This window comes from Quercus robur, chromosome 11 (assembly GCF_932294415.1).
Source record: "Quercus robur chromosome 11, dhQueRobu3.1, whole genome shotgun sequence".
Taxonomy (NCBI): Eukaryota; Viridiplantae; Streptophyta; class Magnoliopsida; order Fagales; family Fagaceae; genus Quercus; species Quercus robur.
The window spans coordinates 46,297,818-46,312,747 of record NC_065544.1 but is presented as its reverse complement, the minus strand read 5'-3'; the positions used below and the strand labels follow the sequence as shown (position 1 = coordinate 46,312,747).

The 14,930-nt window shown below is 35.4% G+C and overlaps 1 protein-coding gene across 2 annotated transcripts; it reads right to left on the bottom strand.

The window, feature by feature from the left end:
- Positions 1-10,471: 10,471 nt before the first annotated feature.
- Positions 10,472-13,577, bottom strand: LOC126705456 (purple acid phosphatase 2-like). 2 transcript variants are annotated; one of them, XM_050404482.1, is made up of 8 exons: positions 13,245-13,575; positions 12,927-13,133; positions 12,644-12,755; positions 12,216-12,445; positions 11,581-11,719; positions 11,248-11,468; positions 10,952-11,070; positions 10,472-10,852 (listed from the first exon to the last, which is right to left on the bottom strand). In XM_050404482.1, the coding sequence occupies exons 1-8, from the start codon at positions 13,440-13,442 to the stop codon at positions 10,663-10,665; spliced, it is 1,416 nt and encodes a 471-aa protein (XP_050260439.1). In that variant the 5' UTR covers positions 13,443-13,575; the 3' UTR covers positions 10,472-10,662. The 2 variants fall into 2 exon arrangements, 1 of the variants encoding a protein (XP_050260439.1); XR_007648293.1 differs by having other exon boundaries at positions 10,699-10,852; positions 11,226-11,468; positions 13,245-13,577.
- Positions 13,578-14,930: the final 1,353 nt, after the last annotated feature.

Genomic DNA, 14,930 nt, shown 5'->3' with positions numbered 1-14,930 from the left:
GTACATACCAGTTGGTTTAAATAAATCATGTTATGTCAATTTAATTATGTCATATCATTTAAATGGCTTTAAAAAAAAAACTTAAAAAAATATCTATTATCTAGTAGAGATCTATTCTATATTTAGTGTACATCTCCTCTTTGACATCCATTATATTCTTCATTGTATTCTTCCTTCTCCTGAGAAATTTGTTTCAAATGAGCTCTACTAATTACTACGTCTCTCTCTCTCTCTCTCTCTCATGATAATAATTAATGAATGTTAGAATTTATTTTAGCCAATAGCCAAGGAACAAGACCTTTAATTAACTATAAACGTTTTCCTACTCCAACAAATGAAATTTCTAATTTAGGATTTGTTAATAGGTGCCCTTAGAGCATTTGTTAACCTTTTAAGGAAAGTTTTGATACCAATTTTATGGGAAATAAAAAATGGTTTGGCTTATCTTATTCTTCGATACTTTTTTAACTGAAATCTCATTTTGTTTTAATGAGAAACTGTCATATCAACCATTAACTAAATAAAATATGGAGATTAAAATTCATTACCACTTGCCATTGTATATTTGAAACAACTGGAGATGTTCCAAAAAAAAAAAAGTACTAGAGGTAAACCAAAACCCAATAAAAAAGCTGTCAAAGCAGTAATTTTTTTTTAAAATGGTTCACTAACAAATTCTCTTAGGGCATCCGTTAAATTTTTCTAATTTTTAATTTTTTTTGTTTATAATTAAACATAAATATATACTTTTTTTTTCTAAAAACAAAAACATATACATAAACCTAAACTTGTATTATAAACATATGAAATAATTTATATAATTTCTAATTTCTAATCCCTATGTGAACAAAATTTCAAAAGTTGTGTTGTTAAAAATATGAAAAAAAAAAAATTAGAATTGAAAATGCTGTTATCTACCTAGGACATAATTTTTTTTTAATTTAATTTTTTATCTTTTATTATTATTTTTTTTTTTTGCATCCCCGATGCTAGTGCTTTTAGAATGGTAACTAGTTGCTAGTGAATTGGGTCCAAATTTCCTGAACAGTGCAGTATAGCTTTGGAACTATATGATATAGAGAGGCTCTTTGTGACCTATGACTATTAGTGGTAAGGTACGAGTCTTTCTGGAGCAGTAACATGGCCATAAAGTGAGAATCTAGATGATGATGTGGTGCACCTCACGAAGAGTAGTTTAGGCATAGTCCTTGGGAAGTAGTAACCCACGTGCTTGGATCGTAGGAGTTACTTGTTGGAAAAATTGTCTCTGCCTTTGGTTAGATTCCAAATTTTTATGTTTGGTGTCAATTACTCTATCACAGTCTTGTGTTCTTTATGCTGTTGTTCTACTTCTTATTGATGATTTTTCTATTAGAAGATTTGAAAGAAGTTCTAATATTGCAACTGATACTGCATAGAATCAGTAGGCTGAATGTTCTGGGCTTCAATGAAACAATGACTTGCTTAGAAGACCTAAGAGGAAGAAAACACAATCATAAGGCGACTGGGGTGGACCGGCCAAATACCCTCCGATGATTAAATTAGTTTGGTTTTGGAAAATAAAGTTCCAACTTTTGAGGAATTCTCTTAGGAAAAAACTTACTTTGATTTGATGTAGGCGAGTCCTTATATAGAGGGTCTCGGAACGGTTATTTAATAACTTCCCCAAGATTTGTGGGAATTAGTAAGTTCAGACATCACTTCCACAACGGCTATGGAAGTTATAGCCTCCAATCTTTCCACTACAACTACTACTGGAAGTTAAGCATCTATGAGGAAGTTATGGCGACAAATAAGGGTTTTATTTTCACTGTGGTCCGGATCTTCAACATATGTGAGTAAATCCCATCATTGAGAATTTCCTAAGCGTCATGTGATCGTCCAGGCATTTTTCCCATGGACGACCTCTTTAAACACCTGGCCCTTGGCTCTTGGACAACCCCTATGGATGAGCCAGAGATAGTAATTCTTTTGCTTCCCCATCAGTTGCCCCCGTCCAAGGGTCGTCCAGAATGATGTGGGAATCTAATGAGTGTCTTTATGATTTTGATAGAACTTAAATTGTGCCATGTGTCATGATTTTGTTGGTTGGCTCGCTGTGTTGATTCCATTTTTCGAAGAGACTGCCACATGTCACATCTTGTATGGTTCACATCGCTTCACTGACCCTGTCTCTGGGCCCTATAAATAGGTACATTCTCTCTCTTACCCTTCACCCTTCTCATAATTTCTCTTCTGCCATCTCGTCTAAGAGCCTTGTCTAGTCATTGTCCTAGTTTTGTCAGGTATTTCTTCTCATCCTTAGGCTTTCATCTTAATCTTTCTTCCAATTAGTTATGTCTTCGTCTAGTAGTAGCTTAGAGAAAGCGATAGACGAGTACCTGGACATTTCTTCTGGGAGTGGAGGTAGTTATGAGAGTGGTAAGGGTAGGACAAGCAGTAGTGGCAATAGCTTCTCAGACGAGCATTATTCGTTTGGGGTTCCTGGTATTCCCTTAGAGGAATTCCAAGAAATGCAGCGTAGGACAACTTCTGGAGCTGGGACTAGCTCATCCAGAAAGCCACCTAGCTCCTCCCAAGACAAGGAAGAGGAGGAGGAGAATGTGATTTATAGATGTGCCCCTGAAGTAGCGTCCACCTTAGACGCACTTAAGTTGAAAACCCTTGTAGATAGATACCAGATCCCTAAGGAATTTAAGCCTCGTCTACCCAGGGAAGGAGAATGGTGTTATTCTTCTTCTTCTGGTTTAGGAGTATATACTTCTTACCTTTTAGCTGGTCTTAGGTTTCCCTTAAATTCTTTCTGTAGAAGTCTTCTCCATAGGTTGGGTATTGGACCTAACCAGCTCAACCCCAATGGTTGGAGGACGATAGTTGCCATGCAAGTGCTATGGCGTGAGGCATTAGAAGGGAACCATCCAATCACAGTGGATGAGCTCCTCTACTGTTATAAGCCCTCAGAGATAAAAAAAAAGTCTGCTGGTTTTTACCAGTTCTCGTTTAGGGGCCCTCACTTTAGTTTGATAAAGGGTCGTAGCTCGTCCGACAGGCTTTGGAAAACTGAATTTTTTATTATTTCTAGAAATTGGGCTGGGGACCTAGTTGATGTGAGTAATGCCCCCTTCCTTCCTTTTACCAACCCTCTAGGTCGCCTTCGTCCTGAGGGTATGTCTTCTTCCCATTCCATTTCATTTTTTTTCTTTCATTATTTTATTAACTTTCAGTCGTCTAACCTTTTTTATTTATTGATACAGTTGTTGCTCGTCCACATTTGGACAAGTTTTACTTGGATCGCATTGACCAGGTTCGTGCCTTCCCTGGGAGATACTTCCATAGTCTAGTGACCCTTGGTCGTCTAGCTGTTTGGGGACTTGGCCCAGTACCCACTGCTGAAAACCTTGGTCATGAGGAAACTACTCGTCGAAGTAAGTATCGTCTATTCTTTTCTTTCTTAGTCTTTTCTTCTTCTTCTTCTTTTTTTTTAAAAAAACTTTATTTTTCCTTGTTACAGGAATGGCTACCATGAAAGAGAATAGGGAAAAGACTATTACAAGTGGTGATGAAGACACTACTGTACCCTCAGTCGTCTAGAAACCTACCGTCCAAATAGGGAAGAGAAAGCCCAAGTCTATATATCTAGTTCAGTGGACCTTGACAACCTTCCAAGTCGTCGAGGTCCTAAGAAGCAAAAATCTGGCAAGGTTTCTCTTCCTAAGGTTCCAAAATTTACGCCAACAGTAGACCTAGACGACCTTGTGGTTAATGTGGTGCCCATTTAGACAATTCCATTCGTCCAGACTGATCCTCCCCCCCCCCCCCCTCCAACCAAAGCTCCTCACAAGGCTCATCCCTCGAAGTCGTCTGATTGTCCTCCCAACCTGGTGCTAAATGAGGGTTATGCATGGAGGACGTTCAAGGGAATAATCACTGATAATGAAGTAAATTCATGTTATAACATGTCAGTGAAAGACTTTGAACATTTTGCCATCCATGATCTCTTCAAGGTATATAAATTTCATTCGTCTTTGTTTTGTTTTCTTCAAGTTTTAAACAAAATTTCTAACTTTCCTTCGTCCACTCATAGTCTATGTCAAAGTTTTACATACCATCTTGCCAGGCCAAGGAGCTTTGTGAGGAAGCTAAGACGTCTAAGGAGAAGGCCAAAGAGCTGAACAATGAAGTTTTATTGAAAAAAGGGGAGGTAATCAGATTGACTGAAGATCTCAATCGTTTGCAAGGAATAGAGACGAAGCTAAAAAACGAGGTTGAGGAACTTAAAGCAGATGATATTGAGAAAGAAACTCACATTGCCCATATGGAGGGACAAGTTTCAAAGTTCACTTTGTCCTTGGAGAAGGCCTATGGAGAAGCCGTGGCAGCTTTTTAAGAAGTCTGACGAGTACAAGAATCGTCTAGACAGTCATTACGCAGCTAGCTATGAGGACTTCCGTGCTGATGCCAAGGAGGCTTTCCCTGAGCTGAACTTTGATACCTTTAAGATTCCCCTCGCCATAGAGAGTTCCTTACTTGCGACAAGTTCTGAGGACGTTAATGTGGTGGATGATGCCAACAACGAAGTAACCTAGGACGATCCAAAGTTTGGAGGTAATGCCCCCAGTGGTTTATCCAAGTGAATTTACTTTCTCCTTAGAAAATTTATTATTTTAATCTTGTTGGGGATGCCCGTTGTTTTGGGCTTTGCTTGTTTCTTTCTTTCTTTTTCTTTTTTTTTTCTTTTTTTTTTTGAATTTAGAAAAGTACAGTTCTCTCGTCCAAATTTATGGACGAGTTTTATGGACAATCACTCTTGACATTACTTCTAAGGGTTTTTGGACGGTGGTCGTCTACCCTTCTTTGAATTTTATGAATGAATGAATGCTTTTCATTTCCATCGTTTTAAGTGTTTGAATATGTTATAAGCTTTATGAACGAATTTTATTTACATCATCCATGCTATTTCTGTGGTTGTGGGGTTCACTCACTAATGGAGTCATTTTATCTCGTCTTGAGTATGTGGACGAATTTTTACTTACATCGTCCCAAAACAAAATAAACCCTTCATGCTTAGCCTTTGCTATTTATAAGCGTGGACCATGCTTAAATGTTTAAGGAGGTGCAATTGGAGTGCTTGGGTCTTCTACCATGTTTGGAAGCTTCAAATAAGAAAGAAATCCAAGAGGCGGAATCTGAAAAGGAAAAATCAAATTTGAGCACTGATCAGTATTTTGGGCGTTTCTCTCTCCTCAAAAATTCAATTGACACAAGGCTAGATGGGTTGGAACCGTGACTTAAATATCTTCAACTTTCCAGTTTTGAGTTTTTCAAAATTCACAATTTTTTAAATTCACTATGTGTTGAAATTCACAACTTAGCAGTCTCAATAACATTTTGTGTATAGAAACTACTTATTACCTTTTCAAAAGCTCTAACATGGACATAAGGATTATCATTTTCTTGTCCCCTAAAGTCAAGAAGTATTGCTAATAAACCTTGTTTCAGTTCTACCTATGGTGCATTAGGTGGAAACATGATGCATGAAGGAACAGAATTTTATGTGGGATGCAACAATTCATACATAGTTCTTCTGTTCTCTTCATGATTATTATGTGTTTCATCACCCAAGTATTTGAATTTCGAAATTCACAATTTTTTTAAATTCACTATGCGAAACCATCCGTATTTGCGTTATAAGAGTGACAATGTGTTGAATCCTCCTGCTCCAAGGAATTTTAATTCACCACATGCATCATCATCATCTAGACCTTCCTTGGAGGATGCACTTAGTACTTTCATTCAAAGGCAAAATGAGCAAAATCAAAATTTTGATTTCTTTTCTTTCTCTTTTTTTCTTTCTCTTTTTCCTTTTTGTTATTTAGGGCTGTCCAACCAGATTCGGAACCCAACCTACCCGCCCCAATCGTCTGATCCAACCCGAGAACCGGCCAACCCGATGCCGATGATGGGTCAGCGACGGGTCTCTACTCCCTGAACCTGAAAACGGCGAGTCGATTGGCAGGTTTGAGGCTGAGAAACTGATTTTAACCGACCCAACCGTATCTGACCGAAAAATCGCACATTTTCTATCCGATTTGTTGAAATCCGGCTTGAACTCGAAGGAAAATCTCCCATTTTCTGTTCGATCTGTTGAGATCCAGCCTGAACTCGAAGAGTCAGGTGAGATCTTGTCGAGATTTGGCCTGATCTCTTCGAGATATACCGAGATCCGGCCATATCTCACCAAGATCAACCTGATCTCTTCGAGATCCGCCGAGGTCTCATCAAGATCCGGCGACTTTTGGCAAAATCCGGCAGATATTCGCACAACCCGAAACCAACCGAGGACTGATCTAAACCCAGCGAAAATCCGACCACTCGAACCGACTCCGTTCACCAGTCGGCGGCGGGTCTAAACATGAAAAACCCGAAGTGATCAGGTCGGTTTCAGGTTGGGCACAAACCTGACCCGTGGACAGCCATATTGTTATTTATTTTTTTTTTTTTTGCTTTTTTTTTTTTTGGTGAGCTAACATTTGCAGGTGTGAAAGAAATTTAAAAAAAAAAAATGTAAATGCTTAAGGTAACTTCTTCCCTTTAAACTTGAATTTATTTTGGCTTAAATACATTGAGGACAATGCAATATTTTAGTTGGGGGGAGAGGTTTACACATTTTGCTACACCTTGCATGATTTTTCTTTTCTTTCTTTTTGGTTGCAATATTTCAATTCTATAAAAATAAAAAATAAAAACCTTGGATTTGAACGCAGAAGAATTATAAGCTTTATTTTTATATCATGTGATGGAATGAATAATGCTGAGTTGGTTATATTGTTTGCTATATTAAGACCCTTTCACGAAAGGCACAATTGGAAACTTTTGAGCATAATAGCCGAGTTAGCGGACGGTAGGATATTGGATATGCATGGATCATGAACAAGCTAGATATAAGTTGAAACTCAACCCATATAGAGAGTTCTTGAGCCTTGCTTTTCTTTGTGAGAGTATTTCTTTGTTTGAGCTCTTAAATTTCTCTCATATGCTTCAGTTTTTGTAAAAGAACTCTATATTTTTTTGTTGACTACTAGAAACATTATGGGGAGATATACCATGATCCTACTTATTTTTGTCCTTAGGCATGCTGGTTTGTGTGGAATTTTAGGAGATGAGAGCCTAAGACCATCAATTTTGTCACCAGCTAAACAAATATTCAGCTTACCTTTACATTAACCATTGTCACCATCATTTGAGTCATGAGAAATACTTCTACAATACCACAAAACATTTTTATTTATGGGTATTCTCTTGGGAGTTCAAGTTTTGAGCAATTGATGCATTTATATACCACCATTGTCTCTCTTTTCTTAAAATAATAATAATAATAAAATAAAAATAAAAAATCAAAATCAAAATCAAAAAGAAGAAGAAAGGAAAAAAAAAAAAAAGAGTAAAGAAAGATCAAAAAAAAAAAGAAAAAAAGAAAGAGAAGACATACATAATCAATAAATAAATCATTGGTGTCTTACACATCTTTCACGTATTTCAAAAGGGTTATATGGTTGAGAAAAGGTTGTTTTGATTCAAGTTGGTCGTTACTCCTATGAGTTGGGTTTGGCTTGAATTCGCTGCATTTGATTCATATACTTCATATTTCAAAGAGAGCAGTTTTGCCTTTACTTAGCCATAAGATTATACTACCACTAAGCTTAAAGTCCTACTTGATCCTAAAGATGCATGGCTGGTATGTGTTTGGGATAAAAACTAGGGATGAGAATTTCCAAGAATTCAACACCCTTTCCAAGAGATATTTTTCCGTTGTTTTAGCAGCTGTTTTTATATACGCATGTGATATTCTTAAAACTTCTTCTTTCCTTTTTGTTCACATGTGATTTGAAGAGAGAGAGAGAGAGAGAGAGAGAGAGAGAAAAAAAAAAAAGGCCATTACTTCTTTGTGTGTTCTTTCAAAATGTTGATGACTTAAGAGAGGTTTTGGAGTAAAGGCTCTAACTAGATTATTCTTGGTCTATGAATGTTTGGAAAAGCCGGTTCGATTGGATGGGCTATGCACACATGCACTCCAAAAGTGAAGCTAGTGAAAACTCTTTAATATGATGAACAGTGTCCCAACTCGGAATTGAAAGTTCATTTGTATGATATAATGATAAAAGCGGACTAACATTTGCTACATGAATTTTCAGGAAACCTTTAACTTTTTTTGGTAGAGTCACTGCAAATCCTCACGAGAGTAAACTCGTCCACTAGGGTGACCTAGGGGTTCAAAGACTTGCTGCACATGGGAAGTGTAGTCGTGTAGCCTACAAAAGTGGCTTGTATTTTAGTTTTAATTTTTCACTTTCAATAGACATGGGTGCTTTGTGGATTGCTAGGAACTAGCAAGATTTAAGTTAGGGGGTGTGATAACGCCTTAAAATGTATACTTGTTATATATTTATGTGGGGCATTATTTCCTTATTAATATGCTTAATTTGTATAATTAAGTCATGATTTTCATTAGTCCCTATTATTTATTTTTACATAATTTCTTAAATAAGATGTCATTCATTACGTGTAATTTTCTACTTTCAGGAAATCATGTGAAAAATATGAGTTAACAAGAGTTTGTGAGAAAATGGAGGTCAAACTAGAATTAAAGATGAGCTAAAAGATCATGCTTAAATGTCTTAAAAGGTGCAGTTGGAGGAGTCCAAATCTTCTGCCTCACTTTTTCTACTCCACAAATAAAAACTTGCCAAATGTCTATCTATTTAATTAAATCCTAATTTTGTGGCTTTATTATTTCAATTACCTAAATTAAATAAATAAAGAAAATAAGAAAAACCCAAAAGTCAACACATCCTACCACTTACACCACTACCATTGTTCGCCAGAGCCATCAACACCTTCAATCACAGCCATCCATCGGAACCAGAAAACTTTGGTTGTGATTTTCCTCATCACAAAGAGCACCTCAAAATATAGAGTTTGATATGACAAGTTTTTATTTCTCAGGAACCAAAGGTTGAAAAGATATAACATGGTACAATTAGGAAGGCAAAATAAAAATAAAAGTAGTTTTATTTGAAAACTATAATAGATTTTACATCACCCACCCACCCGAACTTTTAACTGATTGAATCAACCATAATGTTTAGTTCCTGAGAAAGCCGAGAAAAGGAATGATAGAATATTGGACTTTGTTGGAGTTTGAAGGTCCTATATTTGGCTTGGCTTTGTTTAGAGTTCCAAGACGGTACCTTACTTGGATGGCTGTGACTAGAGTAGTTGGTGGCTGCAGCGAATGAAGGTGGCGCTACTAGTGGTGGGATGGGTTGACTGTTGGGTTTTTCTAATTTTCTTTATTTATTTAATTTAGGTAACTGAAATAAATAAGCCACAAAATTAGGATTTAATTAAGTAGATAGACATTTGGCAAGTTTTTATTTGTGGAGTATAAAGTGGAGTAGAGAAAGTGAGATAGAAGATTTGGACTTGCAGCTGGAGTGCTTGGGTCGTCTACCATGTTTAGAAGCTTCAAATAAGGAAAGAAATCAAAGAGGATCAGATTAGAGCACTAATCAGTATTTTGGGCATATCTCACTCCTCAAAAATCCAATTGACACAATGCTAGATGGCTTGGAACTGTGACTTAAATATTTGCAACTTTCCAGTTTTAAGTTTTTTGAAATTCACAATTTTTGAAAGCCGAAATTAACTCACAAGTTACTATTGTAAATCTAGACGAAAATTAAAATAGTAAAAGTTTTATTTTCTTTGGACACTTTTACGTTAGGTTTTTGAAGGGAGGCTGGAGAGAAAGAATTTGGCAAAGAAAAAATTGTATTTTCTTTTCTCTAATGGCAGCCTAAACTCTTTGCTAGGGCGAAGGGTTATGCTTCTTCTATGTGGTATGAATATTCAATGTGATTCTTTCTAAGATTTTAGACAATAACATATTTGATTGTTCAATTAGATTTCTTTTAATGTATTAGTTCTCTCATGCTTTCAATAAGTTCAATCATGTTTTTCTTAGTTTCAAATAGAAATCACGTTTTAAAGTGAATGGGTTTTTCTGAAAACTATTTTAACCGCATTATTAATCTAGGTTATCATGTGTTCTTGAATTGTCTCAGTCCAACCGAATCATAAGTTTTTAATTATATAAGAACAATCAATTTTATATATATATATATATATATATATATATATTTTCTTAGATCACAAATAATTTATATCAATATAGGGAAACACCTTGATGCCCTGATATTTACATTATTGATTTAAATTAGTTTTTATTATTATTCTTGTTAACCATCATCAAGCAAAAGTGTTTTTCTTCTTCACCCAAATTGTTGTTTTATTATATTGTCTTTGAATTTACTCTGTTCCTTTCGGTTCGACCTTGGTATTTTGAGAATTATATTACTACGATCTCCTGCACTTGGGAGTGAGCGAGCATGAGAAATTTTTGAGTCCTAACTTTCAAAGAACAAACATCTTATTGAAGAATATCATGGACACGGCAACACAAACAACTCTTGCTGTTACACTGGCAATAATGACATGCACAAATCGAAAAAGGGTTAAAAGTATTATTCACACAAATGCTGGATTCTTGTCCAAAAATCACACATTTGTAGTCTTCGTTATTGCTAAGTACTCATGGAATCATCAGTTAGAATCGTCAGTTGGATACCAATATCTATTGGTAAGCCATAGAGAATCAGAAATCACATCGTACCCATCTTCATTCCTGTGCCAAGCAAAATAAGCATGGGTTCGGTTTTTGATATCCAAAATGCCATGACCGAAACTTGCTTCACGAAAAGCTGAGTAATATGGTTGTGGGAAATACATTGCGCTACAACACAGAAAGAGAAAATTTCATGTGAAGATGTATGAAGCCTTGCATCGATCATATGAGGAAACTGCAATTTTATTAAATAAACATTGATCTTACTTTGATAAGCCTTCTTCATTTCCACCATCACCAATGGTGAAGTATACAGGTGCGCTTAAATTTTTAATTGGAGTGCAAAGACCATTTGTGATGTTGTATTGAATGTTAGATACACGTATCTGTCACATAAATAACAAAGAAAAAAGATACTTCTCAAATCTCAAGTGACACTAAAATGTAGACATGGGCCATAATATATTGTACTTCTAGATAAAAATTTTAGTATAAAGTACACAGAATTTAGGAGAAAATAAAAAATTAAATATGGTTATACTTAGAATGTAAAGAGAACTTACAGAGCGTTCATAAGCATGGACATGACCAGCAAATACAATGTCAACTTTGTTTTGTACGAATGTTGTCTCGTAAACTCCTCTCATGGTTTCACCTTCCATATAATGACTATGGTAGCTATTATACCATGGAGGATGCATTAGAACAATCAACCATGGTGTTTCAGTTCTGTTAACCTTTAGTACCTCCTGGTTGAACCAACTGTACTGAGGAGTTGAATAGCCTTTAAAAAAACACACAGTATACAAAGAATGTATTACAAATTAAGACTTGGAAAGCACACACGTCCATGATTACACATTATATGCAAAACACAAAGTTATATATTTAGTTACCAAATGCTGAATACGCAGCCATGACTATGATGTAGGCTGGGCCTCTCTTGATTGAGTACCAAAAGGGTGCAGTACTACCCGCTGCTTCATATGGCGTATGATAACGGTGACTATAAGGTACAAAAGGTACAGGTTCACCCTACAATATTAAATATGGCAGTACCACTCTCTTGTGTGAGTAAAAAGTACTGGATTAAATAGGAGACTTATAGGGAAAAATTATTAGCTTATTAGTATGCAAGTTTAGTAACATGCAGCAAAAATTATACAATTTTTTCTACAACAATTGATATAATTTTTTCCACAACAATCAAGTTAATTAGCATATTATGATTAGTATACAATAAAAATAGAGAATTGTTTATTACACACTTGTGTACTAACAAGTGTTTTGCAATCAAAAACATCAGTTCAACCTACGATTCGTCGATTTCAAGTGAACCCAGGTTTTCAAATGCAAAACACTCTTACACATGAGTGTATAATAAGTTTTAGCTATAAAATAGTGTCTGTATTGAAATCATGTGGAAATAATGTTCTACCAATAACAATTAATCACTTCAATAATATATTTTTTAGATTGTAAAATGTTTTTATATCTCTAATATTTTGGTTAGTATAAGATGGTTGGTTACCAATTCAGGGGCCCAATCAACTTCATGATTCCAAACTGTCCAAATCCAAGGCTGGTAAGCAGCACTTCTCTCTACGAACCTTCCCCAGGTATCCCACCTAACGTTGTCATGAAATGGGTGGTCATCTGCGTAGGAGAGATCTCCAAGGTACAACACTGTTTGTCCATTTAGAGGGTCCAATTGGTAATGAGCGAGTGTGCTGTTTGAATTGTATGTCTGACCAAGATCCCCTGCAAATGCATATATTAATATTCAACATTGATCAGGTCTAAATATACATATAAAATTATTGAATATAAGTACATGAATGATTAGGTTAGCCAAGTGTTTTGTAGCTCAACTCTTACTTCCTAGTATATCTAAATAAAACGCCCAGAGTTTAAATTCCTCTATCTCTTTTAAGAATAAATAAATCGCGCTAAACTTACCTATGAGGCCAAATGTGTAGGGGACATCAGGGCCTGGTGCAGGAGGAGTTACAAACCAGAACGTTCTTGCATACTGCCCTTCACCAATCTGATAGTAGTATTTGGTATTGAACTGTGCAAATAAATAGAATTAAATTAACAAACAGAATAATAGAATTTAGAATTGCAACAAGACTAATTCAGGATTAGGTGCATAAAACATGAACCAGGCAACAAATTATGTACCATCATATATATAAAACAATTACTAGATCTAAATAAGTTAAACAAAATTCCATTTCACCTGTAAGTTGCTGATGTTGGCATGGTGAATGAAACCAGAAGTGTAGTTGTAGTATCTGTAGGCTCCAATCGTGGCCTCAGCCAATTGAATTTTTGTGCCATTTTCATGAGTTCTCCAGTAGAGAACTATATTGGAACCTGGAGCAGTAGGAGTGATCCATGACACAATTACTGCTGTTCCCACATGGTCTCCTTGTGTTATATGAACCTAAAATAGAGTACCACTTGTCAAAAACTGAAATAAAAATTTAGAACTTCATATTTGTGAGAAAACAAGGAGAGGAACAAAAACAAGCAGAAGAATGATGAGAAAACACACTTGTTGAGGTGAGTTGATTCCTGGAGGAACATAAAAGGCCTCACTGTCAACAGGCATATCAGTGTTGTTGTAAGTTGGGAAAGCCGTCCGCGAATAATTGTTGGATGTTCCTCCATAACACACTACAGCATTCAAAATCAAACCCAAAACAACTGTAATAGTTAAAGAAGAAGAAGAAGAACCCAGCACACCCATCATGATCTTTCTATGCACACTGTATTGAACTCAACGCCCTTTTCATCTGGGTATATATACATATCAGGTCCAACTTTGCACTGGGGCAATGACGCATAAGCTGAGGTTATCTTTGGTAATGATAGGAGAAACCTAGCGAGTCTTTAACCAATACAGGTGTGTCTATTTCTGGTTCAAACTATATATTCAAGGAACCAATAATGCAAAAGTCAAACAGCTCCTTCGAGAACTCAATTTAAAATCCAAAACTAAACTTGAATGTACGTAATCAACAAAGCTTGTTGGGATGAACGATGTCACATATAGTACAAATTTTACTTAAATCTTGTTATATAGTAAACATGTAGCAATCTAGGTTTTCTCCCATCAACATTAACCTTCTTATACTATTCTCTTCCTCTCTCGCATTAGCATCAATTCTATACTTTTATTATTTTAGAATTTTAACATGCGGGCCGCAAATGGTAAGAAAGAATGCAAGGGAAACTACAATTAGCTTTAAAATATATTAAATCAAATAACAACTGTATTTAATTCCTTCAAATTATTGATGCACGAACTTGTGGTGTGATTACATATATAATAATATAAATTAATCTTTAATGTATAAAAAAATAGGTGGAATATTTGAAGCTAAAAAAGAATATTCAGATTAAGGGTCAATATGTTGAATATGAAAAGGATTTGTCTTACATAAGGAAAGAAAAAAAACATATATAAAAAAAGGAGATGCTCTTTGTTTTTCCAAACCAATTGTCACAAGGTGGCCTAAGGATGAATCGAAATCCTTTAATTATGTTTTGTTATGGAATAATGGATCACACATGTGGATATCCCTTCCCCAAGCTCAGATAAAGAAAATAGTAGTTTGAAGTGAACTGAATCGATTGCTTTTCTTTCTTTCTTTGTTTTGGGTTGGGGGAGGGGTATATGTTGACTCAGGTTGCTTGTTATGTAATCTGTTCAAACCAGTTAACATCTAATCTTCTAACATTCAACTAATTAATCTACATCTGCACATTAATGTATATCTCGGACTATTGCCTATAGTATTTGAATCGATTTTATATATGCATTAATCTTTGTAAAGAAAACATGGACAGCGAGAAGGTTTCTCAAGGAAAAAAAAAACACATATAGGTTATATCACAAAAGAATTAGTTTAATCACAATTGAACTGGTTTGTTATAGTTGTTTATAAAACTTAGATAACCTAATATTTGTTTAATGTGAGACTCACCATACATCAAGGTTTTCAAACTCGGACTGTTCATTGTACCGTAAAAGGGAGAGGTTCAAGGTTTTTGAGGTCGAATCGAAGTCGAACCGGGGTCGAACCGTGATGACGTCATAATTAATTTAATAATTAATTAAAGCCTAAATATAGATATTAAATTTATAAAACTAGCAAAATTGACTAATATATCTATAGATGTGAGGGAAATTTAATGATTTTCAAGCATATATTTAATAATTAAATAAGAAAGTTAA